General features: G+C 46.6%; 1 protein-coding gene across 3 annotated transcripts in view; it reads right to left on the bottom strand.

Annotated features, from left to right (window-relative positions):
* Positions 1-18,881, bottom strand: part of pop1 (POP1 homolog, ribonuclease P/MRP subunit) — a 60,471-nt gene that overhangs the window by 34,499 nt on the left and 7,091 nt on the right. For all 3 annotated transcript variants that reach the window (XM_059646258.1, XM_059646256.1, XM_059646257.1), the window contains exons 3-5: positions 18,343-18,510; positions 7,278-7,450; positions 3,995-4,243 (exon numbers count right to left, since the gene is read on the bottom strand). In XM_059646258.1, coding sequence (XP_059502241.1) covers positions 3,995-4,243; positions 7,278-7,450; positions 18,343-18,510 — 590 coding nt within the window. The remainder of the gene's footprint in view (positions 1-3,994; positions 4,244-7,277; positions 7,451-18,342; positions 18,511-18,881) is intronic.

Raw genomic sequence — 18,881 nt, forward strand, 5'->3', positions numbered from 1 at the left:
GAATAAAAATTTAAGGGCTCTGAGTGATCATAGCATTAGCCCGAGAACCCGTACACATATTGTTCCTGTTTCAACTCAACAAAATCGATGACACTCATTCACTAGTTCATTTCTCAGGACAATGCACTGACCAATCAAAGTCAATCTGCCTCGTGTAAAACTTGAAGCCTGGCAATCTCATTCATTAATCTTGCAATCATCATTAATTGATTCATTCCCCATGGCAACACTTCTACCAGAGTTCACATGACAACCATTCAGCACTCCCTACAAATGTTGGTTTTTCCCTAGAACTGACACTCATGACACACTGGCTTTCAAAAGGAAAATATTTGCACAGTTATACTGTAAATTAAGGAGTAATGGGAGTAACAGAACTGTTCTTTCAGAGGGCCAGCACAGTCTTTGTTCTGTACCCAATCTGTGGTTCTCTCTGTTTGAGTTGATTCACACTAATCAAGGGACTTGGGTCTGTTCTCATTGGAGAGAAGGCAGCTAAGAGGGGATTTAATATACACATACAGAGGATTAGATAGGGTGGACAGTGAGAGTATTTTTCCTAGGATGGCGACGTTGGCTTGTACAGGGGGAGGGCATAGCTGCAAATTGAGGGGTGATAGATTTAAGACAGATGTCAGAGCCAGGTTCTTTACTCAGAGAGTGGTAAGGGCGTGGAATACCCTGCCTGCCAATGTAGTTAACTCAGCCACATTAGGGGCATTTAAACAGTCCTTGGATAAGCATATGGAGGATGATGGGCTAGTGTAGGGGGATGGGCTTAGATTAGCTCACAGGTGAGCACAACATCGAACGCCGAAGGGCCTGTTCTGCCCTGTAATGTTCTATGTTCTAAGGATAATGGGGAAGCTATTTCCCAAAAGCAGTTAACAAGGTGCCACAAAGGTTACTACACAAAATGGGAACAATGTGTAAGGGATAACAAGTCAGAATGGCTATAGAGGACTGGTTATCTCACAGGAAACAGAGTAAGGCTAAATGAATTGTTTTGGGTTGGCATGCATGGCTAAATTAATGGTTGTTATACTTCCTGATAACATAAAGATAGGTAGGAAAGTAGGTTTTGATGCAGATGTAAGGAGACTGCAAAGGGATACAGACAGATTGAGTGGGGAAAAAAGTTGGCAGATGGAATATAATGTGCAAAAGTATGAACTTGGCTACTTTAATTGGATTGGAAAAACGGCACATTCTTTAAATGGAAAAAATGGGGAGCTCCGAGATACAATGGATCTGGCTTTCCTGATATATGCATGAGAAAGTTAGTTTGTAGGTACAGCAAATGATTAGGACAGCTATAGGAAGTTGCTTATTCTAAGAGGAAGGGAATATAAAAGTAATTGTACTGCACCAGCTGCTGGTGAGGCTACAGCAAGGTGGACAATACAGCATTTTGGCTTTATTTAAGCAACAACATAATTGTATTAGAAGCTGATCAGAGAGTCCGCTGCAGTTGAGAAGGATGAGAGGTGATCTTATTGAAACATATAATAATAACCTGAGGGGATTTGACAAGGTAGATGTTAAGAAAATGTTTCCTCTGTGGGAATGACTAGAACTCGGTGGACAGTTCAAAAATAAGGTGTCTCCTTCTTGAGGCCAAGAGGAAGCAAAATCTTTTATCCCCCTCTGGGTCACGAGTCTGTGGAGCACAGTAGAGACAGTTACAGAATATTTTGAAGACTGACCAGGGATCAGACAAAATTGAGCTTGGCAAAAAGATAGTGTGGTAGCCATAAGCAGCTCAGCCATGATCTTATCAAATGAAAGAGCAGGCTTGAAGGACTGTATGGCCTACTCCCGCTCTTAATTCATATGTACATATACAAACAATTATTTTATGCTCTCTCTCCATAAAAACTTATCATTTGTCTTGAAAAATAGACACAGGCCATTGTACTGATCTGGAATAACTACTTCCTCTTCAATTTCACTTTCAGATTTGAAAGTTAAATATATATTAGTTAAACTGCATGGATAAAAAATCTCAATCGCTTAAATGGCAATGTATGAGAATCAACTTAATGCATCAAATTCTACGAATAATTCCACACAACGCTCCATCGAAATATAACTTGCTCTGTCTCAAACAGCTGAGTAGATTAAGTGTTGGACAAAATGTCAGGGGGCAAACATCATCTGCAGCTTCTCCTAAAACCTAAAAAAATTGCACTGAATCAAGCATAACTATCTTTGTAAACCTATCAAATAAGTAACTTTTTATCAATTCTTCCATAAAATATGATCATTGCTGTCTGGGCCAACGTTTACGGTCCAGCCCTTGACAAAGTGATGATGAGGCACATTCTTGAACGACTGGGGTCCATGTGATGTAGGCAACACTCAGTCCCATTAGGAAGGGGGTTCCAGGATTCTGACACAGTAACATTGAAAAAAAAAGCCGTAAAACAGTTAAGTAAGGATAGTGCAGTTCAGAGAAGAACTTGAAGATGGTAATGTTCCCATGTAACAGCTGCCCTTGTCCTTCTAGGTACTAGAGGTTGTGGATGTAGAGATGTCGTTGAAGGAGCCTGGTTGAGTTGCTGTATTATAGCACATTACAAACCCATAAGTAAAATTACGAAGGCAAATCTGTAGGAGTTACTAAGTCACTCAAGGATTCACCTGCAGCCTAACGGTTACACTTTGAGATGTTATAGCTTCAAGGGCATAGCATGATTAAATACAATCCATAAAAACTAAAGTGATCAAGAAATTAGAGTGATTTGAGAAATAGGAAGCAATAAATTGCGACAGTATACTGTGCGAAGCTTTTCGATCATCCTCCTAGTCCAATTAATCAATCAACAGGAGAACCATATAGTCTTACCTCTCACACAACAGTGATCCAGAATTCTCCAACAATAATAATTTAAAAATAAACCTTGTTTTCCGGTTGGGTGGAGGAAATAGAGAATATTAATAACTAAAATATCTCCAGTTTGGCAAAGAATCTGGATTGGTTACAACACAAATTCAGCCCACCTGCTTCATGTTTGTTCCCATCTGAGCAGCTAGCTCCATTCTGGCCTTTCCCCAGGGACCTAATTATTCAATTCTCTTTTGGAAGCTGTGATTGTTTGTAATCATTTGCTCATGTAATCATTAGCCACCTTAAATCTACATCCTCTGATTCTCAAACATTTTGTCATTGGAAAATTTCTTCCTATTTATTCTATAGAGAACCCTCATTATTTTGAACATATATGTCATAGAAATAGAGAAAATAGGAACAGGAGTAGACCATTCAGCCCTTTGAGCCTGCTGTGTTTCAATATGATCATTTCCTCATTCTGTCTATATCCTTTGATTCCTTTATCCAAACGTTCAATTTTTTGGCCTCAACTGCTTTCTATGGTAGAGAATTCCATGGGATCACCATACTCTCGGTGGAGACATTTCTCCTCATCTCAGTCCTGAATGTATCCTCAGACCGTGACCTCTGGTCCTTAATTCCCCATTTTTTGGGAAAACCCTTTCTGCACTTACCCCATCTAGTCCAGTTAGAAGTTAGTAGATTTCTATGAGGTGTCCCCACGTTCTTCTAAACTCCAGTGAACATATTCCTCACCAACTGAGTCTTTCATCAAATCCTTCCTCTCATATCCTTTTCTTTAAGAAGAGCTGTCCAGTGGTCTTCATTCTATCCTCCTATCTGATGTTACTCAACCCAGGAAACGACCTCATAAATCTATTCTGCACCACATGTAAAGTTTTTACACCCTTGCTGTAAGCATAGCACTTAGAATTGGGCACAATACTCCAGTTCAAATCAAACTGCTGTTTATAAAGATTCACCATAACCTCCTTGATTTTGTGCGCTGTGCCAAAGTTGCATTTGTTAACTGCATTCAGTTATAGAGAATTTACAAATTGTACTTATGTCTTATTGTTCTGAATGCAATTCTCCTTCACAAAATGATTTCGTCAGAGTTATACAGCAGAGAAACTGGGCTGAAAAATCTACTTAAGCTACCTGGAGAAGACACTGCTTTGTCATAGCACGATAACACGCTCTGTAGCTTTTAGTGGTTGGTTTATTGCCCAAACAGTAGCCCCACTTTTTGACCATATGGAATCTTTTTGCATGCCATATATGAGTCTCCAGCCAAATATTTTTTCGCTGTCTTCGATTAAATTCCATTAACAGGTTTCCATGTCGACGACGGGCTTTGCGAGATTTACTCTTTGATTGCTCTTTCTTCAGCTGAGAAATCTTTTCCACCTGCAGGATAGATGGGGATCGCAAGAATTAGGACTTTGACAAAGCATTTTCAATTTCTTTTCGACAAAAGGTGCTTTGATGCACTCAACAACACAATTCACAAACCATTATCTGTTATCAACACTCGAATAAAATGTATCTTAAAAATATCACTATAGTTTTAAATCAAATACACTCCAACTTATAAAATAGGAGCTTTCTTTTGTTATTTGTACATAGATGCAGTTGTCACTGACTAGGTCATTCCTAATAGCCCTGGAAAAGCTGGTGCAGTCTTCTTCAAACATTGCATCCTTAGGGTGTACAAGCACCAAAGATAAAACCAGAAACCAGATTTTTAAAATATTTCAAAACTAAAATTCATTGTGTACATTTGGGGGCAGATGTGGCACAGTGATAATGTCACTGGGCCAGTAATGTAGAGGCCCAGACTAATACGATGGAGACATGGGTTCATATCCTACTGCTGCAGTTGGTGGAATTTATATTCAATTAATTAATAAAACCTGGAAATTTATGCATTAAGTTATCATTTCCTCATAACATTTAAGAACTCTTTTGATAAGCACTTGAAACACAATACCATACAAGACTACAGGTCAACGACTGTAAATGGATTAGAATAGGTGGTTGTTTAATGACTGGCACAGAGACGAAGGGCCTCTTTCAGTGTGGCAAAAACTTTGACTTTAAAATAATTAAGGCAAAGCCTTTCTAAATTTCACCCAATAGAAATCAGAACAAGGAGCAGACATCAGCACGTATAAAATATGCTGAAAGCTGAATGCCAACAGATTAGCAAATGGAACACTAATAACTGCTTCTTGAAAAAAAGTGTGACTCAATGATAAAATCTACCAAACTAACAAGGCAGCTCATGCTTGTTCAGAGTGAAGGTTATCAGATTGGAATGTGGGATATGTTTTGATAATTATAAAAGTACAGATACGAGAATTCATTTATTCAATTGATCTTCATTTTATAAAAACAGAAAACACACCAAACATAGGTATCAACATGCAATTGAAGGTTGGGCAATAAATTCTATATCCATACAAAATGAAAAAACAACGAAGTAACTGGCCCCCTACACCTCATATTCACCATGGACGTCCAGTCCCTGTACACCTGCATTCCGCATGGAGATGGCCTCAAGGCCCTCCGCTTCTTCCTGTCCCGCAGGCCCGACCAGTCCCCCTCCACCGACACTCTCATCCGCCTAGCTGAACTCGTCCTCACACTCAACAACTTCTCTTTTGACTCCTCCCACTTCCTACAGACTAAGGGGGTGGCCATGGGCACCCGCATGGGCCCCAGCTATGCCTGCCTCTTTGTAGGTTACGTGGAACAGTCCCTCTTCCGCACCTACACAGGCCCCAAACCCCACCTCTTCCTCCGGTACATTGATGACTGTATCGGCGCCGCCTCTTGCTCCCCAGAGGAGCTCGAACAGTTCACTTCACCAACACCTTCCACCCCAACCTTCAGTTCACCTGGGCCATCTCCAGCACATCCCTCACCTTCCTGGACCTCTCAGTCTCCATCTCAGGCAACCAGCTTGCAACTGATGTCCATTTCAAGCCCACCGACTCCCACAGCTACCTGGAACACACCTCCTCCCACCCACCCTCCTGCAAAAATTCCAACCCCTATTCCCAATTCCTCCGCCTCCGCCGCATCTGCTCCCACGATAAGACATTCCACTCCCGCACATCCCAGATGTCCAAGTTCTTCAAGGACCGCAACTTTCCCCCCACAGTGATCGAGAACGCCATTGACCGCGTCTCCCGTATTTCCCGCAACACATCCCTCACACCCCGCCCCCGCCACAACCGCTCCAAGAGGATCCCCCTCGTTCTCACACACCACCCTACCAACCTCCGGATACAACGCATTATGCTCCGACACTTCCGCCATTTACAATCCGACCCCACCACCCAAGACATTTTTCCATCCCCTCCCCTGTCAGCTTTCCGGAGAGACCACTCTCTCCGTGACTCCCTTGTTCCCTCCACATTGCCCTCCAACCCCACCACACCCGGCACCTTCCCCTGCAACCGCAGGAAATGCTACACTTGTCCCCACACCTCCTCCCTCACCCCCATCCCAGGCCCCAAGATGACATTCCACATTAAGCAGAGGTTCACCTGCACATCTGCCAATGTGGTATACTGCATCCACTGTACCCGGTGCGGCTTCCTCTACATTGGGGAAACCAAGCGGAGGCCTGGGGACCGCTTTGCAGATCACCTCCGCTCAGTCCGCAACAAACAACTGCACCTCCCAGTCGCAAACCATTTCCACTCCCCCTCCCATTCTCTAGATGACATGTCCATCATGGGCCTCCTGCACTGCCACAATGATGCCACCCGAAGGTTGCAGGAACAGCAACTCATATTCCGCCTGGGAACCCTGCAGCCATATGGTATCAATGTGGACTTCACCAGTTTCAAAATCTCCCCTTCTCCTACTGCATCCCTAAACCAGCCCAGTTCGTCCCCTCCCCCCACTGCACCACACAACCAGCCCAGCTCTTCCCCCCCCACCCACTGCATCCCAAAACCAGTCCAACCTGTCTCTGCCTCCCTAACCGGTTCTTCCTCTCACCCATCCCTTCCTCCCACCCCAAGCCGCACCCCCAGCTACCTACTAACCTCATCCCACCTCCTTGACCTGTCCATCTTCCCTGGACTGACCTATCCCCTCCCTACCTCCCCACCTACACTCTCTCCACCGATCTTCTTTACTCTCCATCTTCGGTCCGCCTCCCCCTCTCTCCCTATTTATTCCAGGTCCCTCCCCCCATCCCCCTCTCTGATGAAGGGTCTAGGCCCGAAACGTCAGCTTTTGTGCTCCTGAGATGCTGCTTGGCCTGCTGTGTTCATCCAGCCTCACATTTTATTATCTTGGAATTCTCCAGCATCTGCAGTTCCCATTATCTCTGAAGTAACTGTACAGTTAGGGTCTTTAGTCATCACATGGTCTAGAACAGCTTTTCAGATAATTTTATTTGCTTCTATTGATATAATTTTACCTCTTTCTTTGCAATTTCTCGAAGCCTTCTTGGGAGACGTTTAATATTGTGACTCATAGCTCTTCTGCGCATCGTCGGTGGTAGTGACTGCAGAAACTGAGACCCAGATTTGTGTGTGACTGCTTTTAACATGGCATTGATTTCAGCAGCACGGGCTTGAGCAAATGTTGTTGCTGCAATGTGAAAATCAAAAGACATTAAGTTTTTAAAGAATATAAGATAATAAAATGTGAGGCTGGATGAACACAGCAGGCCAAGCAGCATCTCAGGAGCACAAAAGCTGACGTTTCGGGCCTAGACCCTTCAGAGAGGGGGATGGGGGGAGGGAACTGGAATAAATAGGGAGAGAGGGGGAGGCGGACCGAAGATGGAGAGTAAAGAAGATAGGTGGAGAGGGTGTAGGTGGGGAGGTAGGGAGGGGATAGGTCAGTCCAGGGAAGACGGACAGGTCAAGGAGGTGGGATGAGGTTAGTAGGTAGCTGGGGGTGCGGCTTGGGGTGGGAGGAAGGGATGGGTGAGAGGAAGAACCGGTTAGGGAGGCAGAGACAGGTTGGACTGGTTTTGGGATGCAGTGGGTGGGGGGGAAGAGCTGGGCTGGTTGTGTGGTGCAGTGGGGGGAGGGGATGAACTGGGCTGGTTGAGGGATGCAGTGGGGGAAGGGGAGATTTTGAAACTGGTGAAGTCCACATTGATACCATATGGCTGCAGGGTTCCCAGGCGGAATATGAGTTGCTGTTCCTGCAACCTTCGGGTGGCATCATTGTGGCAGTGCAGGAGGCCCATGATGGACATGTCATCAAGAGAATGGGAGGGGGAGTGGAAATGGTTTGCGACTGGGAGGTGCAGTTGTTTGTTGCGAACTGAGCGGAGGTGTTCTGCAAAGCGGTCCCCAAGCCTCCGCTTGGTTTCCCCAATGTAGAGAAAGCCGCACCGGGTACAGTGGATGCAGTATACCACATTGGCAGATGTGCAGGTGAACCTCTGCTTAATGTGGAATGTCATCTTGGGGCCTGGGATGGGGGTGAGGGAGGAGGTGTGGGGACAAGTGTAGCATTTCCTGCGGTTGCAGGGGAAGGTGCCGGGTGTGGTGGGGTTGGAGGGCAGTGTGGAGCGAACAAGGGAGTCACGGAGAGAGTGGTCTCTCCGGAAAGCAGACAGGGGTGGGGATGGAAAAATGTCTTGGGTGGTGGGGTCGGATTGTAAATGGCGGAAGTGTCGGAGGATAATGCGTTGTATCCGGAGGTTGGTAGGGTGGTGTGTGAGAACGAGGGGGATCCTCTTGGGGCGGTTGTGGCGGGGGCGGGGTGTGAGGGATGTGTCGCGGGAAATGCGGGAGACGCGGTCAAGGGCGTTCTCAATCACCGTGGGGGGGATGTTGCGGTCCTTAAAGAACTTGGACATCTGGGATGTGCGGGAGTGGAATGTCTTATCGTGGGAGCAGATGCGGCGGAGGCGGAGGAATTGGGAATAGGGGATGGAATTTTGGCAGGAGGGTGGGTGGGAGGAGGTGTATTCTAGGTAGCTGTGGGAGTCGGTGGGCTTGTAATGGACATCAGTTACAAGCTGGTTGCCTGAGATGGAGACTGAGAGGTCCAGGAAGGTGAGGGATGTGCTGGAGATGGCCCAGGTGAACTGAAGGTTGGGGTGGAAGGTGTTGGTGAAGTGGATGAACTGTTCGAGCTCCTCTGGGGAGCAAGAGGCGGCGCCGATACAGTCATCAATGTACCGGAGGAAGAGGTGGGGTTTGGGGCCTGTGTAGGTGCGGAAGATGGACTGTTCCACGTAACCTACAAAGAGGCAGGCATAGCTGGGGCCCATGCGGGTGCCCATGGCCACCCCCTTAGTCTGTAGGAAGTGGGAGGAGTCAAAAGAGAAGTTGTTGAGTGTGAGGACGAGTTCCGCTAGGCGGATGAGAGTGTCGGTGGAGGGGGCCTGGTCGGGCCTGCGGGACAGGAAGAAGCGGAGGGCCTTGAGGCCATCTCCATGCGGAATGCAGGTGTACAGGGACTGGACGTCCATGGTGAATATGAGGTGTTGGGGGCCAGGGAATTGGAAGTCCTGGAGGAGGTGGAGGGCGTGGGTGGTGTCACGGACATAGGTGGGGAGTTCCTGGACCAAAGGGGAGAAAATGGAATCCAGATAGGTGGAGATGAGTTCGGTGGGGCAGGAGCAGGCTGAGACGATGGGTCGACCAGGGCAGGCAGGTTTGTGGATTTTGGGAAGGAGATAGAAACGGGCCGTGCGGGGTTGGGGAACAATGAGGTTGGAGGCTGTGGGTGGGAGGTCCCCTGAGGTGATGAGGTCATGAATGGTGTTGGAGATGATGGTTTGGTGCTCGGGTGTGGGGTCATGATCGAGGAGGCGGTAGGAGGTGGTGTCGGAGAGTTGGCGTCTGGCCTCGGCGATGTAGAGGTCAGTACGCCATACTACCACTGCGCCACCCTTGTCTGCGGGTTTGATGGTGAGGTTGGGGTTGGAGCGGAGGGAGCGGAGGGCTGCCCGTTCTGCGGGGGAGAGGTTGGAGTGGGTGAGAGGGGTGGAGAGGTTGAGGCGGTTAATGTCTCGACGGCAGTTGGAGATGAAGAGGTCGAGGGAGGGTAGCCTCTCCACCCCTCTCACCCACTCCAACCTCTCCCCCGCAGAACGGGCAGCCCTCCGCTCCCTCCGCTCCAACCCCAACCTCACCATCAAACCCGCAGACAAGGGTGGCGCAGTGGTAGTATGGCGTACTGACCTCTACATCGCCGAGGCCAGACGCCAACTCTCCGACACCACCTCCTACCGCCTACTCGATCATGACCCCACACCCGAGCACCAAACCATCATCTCCAACACCATTCATGACCTCATCACCTCAGGGGACCTCCCACCCACAGCCTCCAACCTCATTGTTCCCCAACCCCGCACGGCCCGTTTCTATCTCCTTCCCAAAATCCACAAAACTGCCTGCCCTGGTCGACCCATCGTCTCAGCCTGCTCCTGCCCCACCGAACTCATCTCCACCTATCTGGACTCCATTTTCTCCCCTTTGGTCCAGGAACTCCCCACCTATGTCCGTGACACCACCCACGCCCTCCACCTCCTCCAGGACTTCCAATTCCCTGGCCCCCAACACCTCATATTCACCATGGACGTCCAGTCCCTGTACACCTGCATTCCGCATGGAGATGGCCTCAAGGCCCTCCGCTTCTTCCTGTCCCGCAGGCCCGACCAGGCCCCCTCCACCGACACTCTCATCCGCCTAGCGGAACTCGTCCTCACACTCAACAACTTCTCTTTTGACTCCTCCCACTTCCTACAGACTAAGGGGGTGGCCATGGGCACCCGCATGGGCCCCAGCTATGCCTGCCTCTTTGTAGGTTACGTGGAACAGTCCCTCTTCCGCACCTACACAGGCCCCAAACCCCACCTCTTCCTCCGGTACATTGATGACTGTATCGGCGCCGCCTCTTGCTCCCCAGAGGAGCTCGAACAGTTCATCCACTTCACCAACACCTTCCACCCCAACCTTCAGTTCACCTGGGCCATCTCCAGCACATCCCTCACCTTCCTGGACCTCTCAGTCTCCATCTCAGGCAACCAGCTTGTAACTGATGTCCATTACAAGCCCACCGACTCCCACAGCTACCTAGAATACACCTCCTCCCACCCACCCTCCTGCAAAAATTCCATCCCCTATTCCCAATTCCTCCGCCTCCGCCGCATCTGCTCCCACGATAAGACATTCCACTCCCGCACATCCCAGATGTCCAAGTTCTTTAAGGACCGCAACTTCCCCCCCACGGTGATTGAGAACGCCCTTGACCGCGTCTCCCGCATTTCCCGCGACACATCCCTCACACCCCGCCCCCGCCACAACCGCCCCAAGAGGATCCCCCTCGTTCTCACACACCACCCTACCAACCTCCGGATACAACGCATTATCCTCCGACACTTCCGCCATTTACAATCCGACCCCACCACCCAAGACATTTTTCCATCCCCACCCCTGTCTGCTTTCCGGAGAGACCACTCTCTCCGTGACTCCCTTGTTCGCTCCACATTGCCCTCCAACCCCACCACACCCGGCACCTTCCCCTGCAACCGCAGGAAATGCTACACTTGTCCCCACACCTCCTCCCTCACCCCCATCCCAGGCCCCAAGATGACTTTCCACATTAAGCAGAGGTTCACCTGCACATCTGCCAATGTGGTATACTGCATCCACTGTACCCAGTGCGGCTTTCTCTACATTGGGGAAACCAAGCGGAGGCTTGGGGACCGCTTTGCAGAACACCTCCGCTCAGTTCGCAACAAACAACTGCACCTCCCAGTCGCAAACCATTTCCACTCCCCCTCCCATTCTCTTGATGACATGTCCATCATGGGCCTCCTGCACTGCCACAATGATGCCACCCGAAGGTTGCAGGAACAGCAACTCATATTCCGCCTGGGAACCCTGCAGCCATATGGTATCAATGTGGACTTCACCAGTTTCAAAATCTCCCCTTCCCCCACTGCATCCCTCAACCAGCCCAGTTCATCCCCTCCCCCCAATGCACCACACAACCAGCCCAGCTCTTCCCCCCCACCCACTGCATCCCAAAACCAGTCCAACCTGTCTCTGCCTCCCTAACCGGTTCTTCCTCTCACCCATCCCTTCCTCCCACCCCAAGCCGCACCCCCAGCTACCTACTAACCTCATCCCACCTCCTTGACCTGTCCGTCTTCCCTGGACTGACCTATCCCCTCCCTACCTCCCCACCTACACCCTCTCCACCTATCTTCTTTACTCTCCATCTTCGGTCCGCCTCCCCCTCTCTCCCTATTTATTCCAGTTCCCTCCCCCCATCCCCCTCTCTGATGAAGGGTCTAGGCCCGAAACGTCAGCTTTTGTGCTCCTGAGATGCTGCTTGGCCTGCTGTGTTCATCCAGCCTCACATTTTATTATCTTGGAATCTCCAGCATCTGCAGTTCCCATTATCTCTGATACTAAGTTTTTAAAGAAGATTTATTTAATATTCAATACAATTTTAAGGCTACAAATTCTTGAAATATAGAAAGTAGAAGCAGGCCACTTGGTGCTTCAAGACTGTTCCTTTATTCATTATGATCATGATCATCCAATTCAGGAGCCTGCTCCTGCTTTCCCCATCACATCCTTTGATCCATAACACTTAAGACACCGGAACAGCAATCAGGCCACTCAGCTCATCAAATCTGCTCCGCCATTAATCATGCCTAATAGGTTCCTCCACCCCATTCTCCCGCTTTCTCCCTGTAATCCTTGATAATCAAGAACCTGTCTATCGCAGTCTTAAATGTACTCAATGACCTGGCCTCCACAGCCTTCTGTGGCAGTGAATTCTATAGATTCACCACTCTTTGGCTGAAGAAGTTTCTCCTTATCTCCGTTCTAAAAGGTGTTCCCTTTACTCCAAGGCTGTGCCCTCAGTCTCTCCTACTTAATGGAAGCATCTTCCCAACATCCAGGCTGTGCAGGTCATTCAGTATTCTGTAAGTTTCAATTAGATCCCCCCCCAACCCCAGTTCATCCTTCTAAACTCCAATGAGTACAGTCCCAGAGTCCTCAAACGTTCCTCATATGCTAAGCTTTTCATTCCTGGGACCTTCTCATGAACCTCCTGAGCACCCTCTAGGGCCGGTACATTCTTCCTGAGATATGAGGCCCAAAAATGCACACAGTACTCCAAATGTGGCCTGACCAGAGCCTTTAGTCCTCAGTAGTACATCCCTGCTTTTGTATTCAAATCCTCTCAAAATAAATGCCAACATTGCATTTGCCTTCCTAACTAGTGATTCAATCTGCAAGTTTACCTTGAGAATCCTAGATTAGAACTCCCAAGTCTCTTTGCACTTCAGTTTTCTGAATTTTCTCCCCATTTAGAAAACAGATCATAGTTTTATTCTTCTTACCAAAGTGCATGACCTCAGACTTTCTGATATTGCACTTCATCTGCCACTTCTTTGCCCACTCTCCTAACCTGTCCAAATCCTTCTGCAGCCTCCCCACTTCCCCAAAACGACCTGTCCCTCCAACTATATTTGCATCATGTGCAAATTTAGCCAGAATGTACTTCATCTAGAAGATTAATGTATAAAGTGAAAAGTTGTAGTCCCAGTACTGACCCTTGCGGAACACCACTTGTCACCGGCTGCCATCCTGAGAAAGACCGTTTTATTCCTACTCTCTAACATCTGCCAGACAGCCAATCTTCTACCCATGCTAGCGCCTTGCCTCTAACACCATGGGCCCTTATCTTACTCAGCAGCCTCCTACGCAGTACCTTGTCAAAGGCCTTCTTGAAATCCAGGTAGATGATATCCATCGGCTCTCCTTGGTCTACCCTGCTCGTTACTTTCTCAAAGAATTCTACCAGATTTGTCAGGCGTGACCTCCCGTTGATGAAACTATGCTGATTTTGCCCTATTTTACCATACAGTTCCAAATATTCAGAAATCTCATCCTTTACAATGGACTCCAAAATCTTACTCACGACTGAGGTTAGGCTAATCAGCCTGTAATTTTCCATCTTTTGCCTTACTCCCTTTTTAAATAGTGGTGTCTCGTTAGCGATTTTCCAGTCCTCTGGGACTCTCAGTGACTCAAGCGATTCCTGAAAAATCACCACTAACGCTTCCATTATCTCTTTAGCTATCTCCTTTAGAACTCTGGGGTGCAGTCCATCTAGTCCGGGTGATTTATCAGGCCAGTTTTACCTGCACCTTTTCCTTGATCATGGCGACCATACTCAGCTCTGTCCCCTGACTCTCTTGAATTTTGGGGAGATTAGCCCCAAGTGCAATACCCAACTCTTCCGTGAAACTGTACAATGTTTTGGCCTTGATTTCTTTCTGTGGTCGCAAATTAAGGGGTAGGCAATAGCCTGGCTGTATTATCGTTGACTATTAATCCACAGACCCAGATACGTAGCAACCGGGTTCGAATCCCGCCAAGGCACATGGTGGAATTTGAATTCAACAAAAATATCTGTAATTAAGAATCTAATGATGACCGTGAATCCATTGTAGATTGCCAGAAAAACCCATCTGGTTAACTGAAGTCCTTTAGGGAAGGAAATTGCCATCCTTACTTAGTCTGCCCTATATGGGACTCCAGATCCACAGTAATGTGGTTGAGTCGGAATTGCCTTCTGGGAAATTAGGAATGGGCAATAAATGCTGCCCAGCCAGCAATGCCCTCATCCCACTAATGAATAAAAAGATTAAACAGCTTCACTACTCTATGGATGAAGAAATTTTTCCTTGTCTCAGTCCTAAATGAGTTGTCCTGAATCCTGAACTCTCCTGATACCAGAAGCATCATCTTGCAGCTACCCCTGTTTAGACGTGACAGAATTTTACGAGTCTCCATGAGATCACCCCCTTTCATTCTACAGAATTTTACAGACAGGAGGCCAATTAACCATTTTGTTTGTACGAGTTCCCAAAAGAACTACCCAGTTAGTCCCATTCTCCACTCTTATCTTCTAAATTCATCACATTAAAATATATATTCATCTCTTTTGAAACCTCCACTCTCCTATGCAACACATTCCAAATCCTAACAACTATTGAGTAAAAAAGTTTCTCATCTTACTCTTAGTTCTCTTGCTGACTCACATACCAACTCACAAACAGGATATCCTTCTTTACATTGGCAAAATTGTCAATAATTTTGAACACTTCGAAAATATCACCTCTTAATCTTCCCCGCTCCAAGGAGCATATGCCCAATTTGTCTAATCTGGCCTTGTACCTAAAATCTTCTAAACTCCAGTGAATATGATCCTAACCAATTCAATCTCTTCTGATGCATCAGATCATTCCCACCCGAAAGTTTGGTAAACTTTTCAGTGTACCTAGGTACGTGTGATAGTAAGAAATCACAAAAACCTTCATTGCGCTCCCACTATAGCAAAAACATCTTTCTTTAGTTAAGCAGAGCAAAACTGCATGCAATACTCCAGGTTTGATCTCAACAACGTTCTCTATAAGTGCAGTCAGACAGCCTTGCTCCTATACTCAAATCCTCTCAATATACCATTGGCCTTCTTAATGACTGCTGTACCTGCATGCTAGCCTTCAGTGGCTAGTGAATGAAGTTACTTTGATCTTGTTGCAATATCGTCTCTCAATTTACAGCCATTCAGATAATAACCTGCCTTGCAGTTTTTACGACCAAAGTGGATAACCTCACATTATACTGTATTGGCAATCCATTTGCCCACTCACTCAACTTGCCCAAATCATAATGAAAATTTGCTTTGGCAGTCAGTATTCAAGCATGCTCGCACATGGCTGGCCCAAAGGAGTTGACTTCAGAATATCATTGCCTTGATGCTGGCCAGCCAATATGGAGAATGTGTCCCAAACAGCATTGATGTTACTTCAAAGGCCTGAGGTGGCGTCTACACACAGTCCATATTTCAGGGCCAGAGGGAAAAGAGTCTGAAGAGCGACTGTCCGGTGACTGTGTGGAGTTTCCACATTCTCCCCATGTCTGCATGGGTTTCCTCCAGGTTTCCTTCCACAGCCCAAAGATGTGCAGACTAGGTGGATTGGTCATGCTAAATTGCCTATAGCGTTCAGGGACATTTGCTTTAGGTGGGTGACAGGAAAAGGGTAGGGGGATGGGTCTCGGTGGACTCGTGGGACCTAAGGGCCTGATTCCACACTGTCGAGATTCCATGAAATACACAAGAATCATGACATTAGCACAGATGTCATGTTGAAGGCACGCATCCTTAGGCATCTAAAAGCAGCACTCACAAGGCTGGATGCAATGTTGAATATGCACATCAATGTCAGCCTTGAAAGACAGATGGTTCCCTAAGCTGGGGAAATGTTTAGTTTGAAAGAATTTTCCTGTTGATCTTACTGGAGGAGTGGACTGATGGACTGATACTTGCCCTGGAATGGGATGATAAAGGACTTGAGTCTACCTGAGATTAAGACTGAGGGCAATTCTTTGGTATGCTTCCATGAAGATGTTAAGTAAAGCTTAAAGACTCTCTTCTGAGTGTGCAGCGATTAGGTCGTCAACTGCATACTGAAGTTCTGCAAACGAGGTCAGTGTCATCATCATCTTGTATTTCAACTGGTTCAGGTCAATGAGGGTGAACAAATGCCTACTTGACCTCAAAGGATTCTGTCATAACACTTATTTATATTCCGAATCATACCTACAACAAAATGACCTGGTTGCTTCCAAATTAAAGCACTCAATGCACAAACTGATTTCAGAAGCTGATAATCTGAAATGAAGCATCGCCTACCATTACTTTTATGTGTGTGCTTTCAGCCTCTAACCATTTAACTCCAATTTCCAACCCACATGAGCCACGTCTAACCTTCTCAATATTTGTAAAGGGTGAGGTGGAGCGAGATGGTCAGTAAATGCATGCATGTCAGCGAGTGCACGCGTGCACGAGCAAATGAATGAAAGGAAAAGGTTAAAAAGAACCAAAAAAAAAGGGTGGGAGAAAAGAGAGGGAGGGAGAAACAGACAGCCCCTGTGAAGGAGATGGAGTAAGATAGCCAAACAGAGAAGGCATGAGATACAGCATGTGACTACAAGCAAGTGACAGAGACCTAATGAAACATCATGGACTCTAGAATCAATGCCAACTCCTCCCAGGGCATCTCTCGCCCGAATGTATACTGCGCTGCCCCCTCTGTATGTCATGCTAGTGGGACAGGCAACACCCAGAGATGCTGGTGTGTGTCAGGTCCAAACCCACAAGCAACTATTTCAGGCTGTTGCTCAACTCTTGCCCAGCTCTTCCAGATTTGGCACAACTAGATGTTAGTATGGAGGACTGTACAGGGTTAACTAGGCTGAGTTTGCCACTGAATAAGTCAACGCCAGGCGGTATGCCAGATTTAAAAATCTCAAAGAATTGAAATGATTTGCTACAACAGAGTACTTGCCAGGCCACTTTGGAGTGCAGTTTAGAGTCAACCACATTGCTGTGGGTCTGGAATCATATGTAAGGATGGCAGAATTCCTCAGTGATATTAGAAAGCCAGTCAGGTTTTTATGACAATTAATACACCTGAATTCAAATTCCACCATGCACCATGATGGGATTTGAACCTGGTCCTCAGAACATTACTGAAGTCTCTGAATTACTGGTTCTGCGCGAATATCATTACACCATTGCCTTCCGTTATTAAGATAGTTATTAAGAATGATAACAAGCAATTAAGTGTCTTGGACATACTCAAAATGGAGCAAGTTTTCTAAGTGTACTGGGATATCCTGTAGGGACCTAGCCAAGTACTTAAAACTTAATGACTTTCACCAGGCTGCATGACATCTTTAAGGCGATAAAGGGAATAGAAAGGAGATGGGTCTAAGACTCACTGATAACAGTGTTTCCAGAGAAAATCAGAAGATGAAAGAAACATCCTCAGAGCAATGTAGAGCTCTGATTACTCATAAGAATGTGATGTAAGTACATGGTCAGTCAATGACAAGTGAATTGTCAGGAGATGTAAAAACATCGTAAATGAAATATGAGAATTAAGACAATAGACTGCCAATCTGTGTGTCAGACAACTTGATTAAATCTGCCAAGAATGACTTCAACATTGTTTATAAACAGAGATCTGTAATAGCTGAACTCAGGACTCCAAATAGCTGCTCAGAGTACAACAACTGCACACAAGCAACAGTTTATCAGAAGGTTTACACCCACAATGCACTAAGACTCAGCAACGTGAAAGACAGCAACATACAGTGATTAGGAATTACAGAGGAAAAAAAGAGTATGTGTGTTGAAGGTATGTGAATGGGAATCTTTTTCTTAATAATATGAGGATCCAACAGTTAAATAGAGTTGCTGAGCAATATCGGCCTTTACAATTCAGCATCAAGCAGTTGACAGAATACAGGTCATCATCCCATGCACGCTGCAAAACCAATACAAATGACCCAGGTTAAACACCATCGTTAAATAGAACAGCTAGGGATTTGGAATATTTTAGAACCGGACCTAGTTCTAATTAAACTTAGTCCTTCAATAATAAAGCAAGCTTCTATCTTGCATTGCATACTTACCAGTTATGAATTTGGGAATTTGAGAATAGCCATGACAGCTTCCTCTCGAATTTCCTCTGTACCCTCGGAAACCTCCTCTGTGTGAACTTCTCTGGTGTTCACCATAAGATGACGGCTGATGACTGGATGCCACCTGCTGCTGCTGCTGCACATGACCACCAACAGTACCTGGAGAGACAAGGCCAAACATGAAAAATTCCTAGGAATTATGAAAAAGAGAAATGAACATGTCTCTATCTTATCAATCGGATCTAATGGGGAGGGGGGTAATCTCAGAGATCTATAAAGTTCTAATAGGATTAGATAGGGTAAACACAAAGGATGTTCCTGATGACTGGGGAGCCCACAACAATGGGTCAAGGACACAGGGAGAAATTTCTTCATGCAGAGAGTGGTGAGCCTGTGAACTTGCTGCCACAGTAAGCTGTTTTCAAGAAGGGGTTAGATATAGTTATTGGATCTAAAGGGATCAAAGGGTATGGGGTGAAAGCAGGAACAGGGTACTGCGCGAGCAGACATCTTGAATAAAGGATTGCACA

The sequence above is a fragment of the Stegostoma tigrinum genome, chromosome 5 (assembly GCF_030684315.1).
Source record: "Stegostoma tigrinum isolate sSteTig4 chromosome 5, sSteTig4.hap1, whole genome shotgun sequence".
Taxonomy (NCBI): Eukaryota; Metazoa; Chordata; class Chondrichthyes; order Orectolobiformes; family Stegostomatidae; genus Stegostoma; species Stegostoma tigrinum.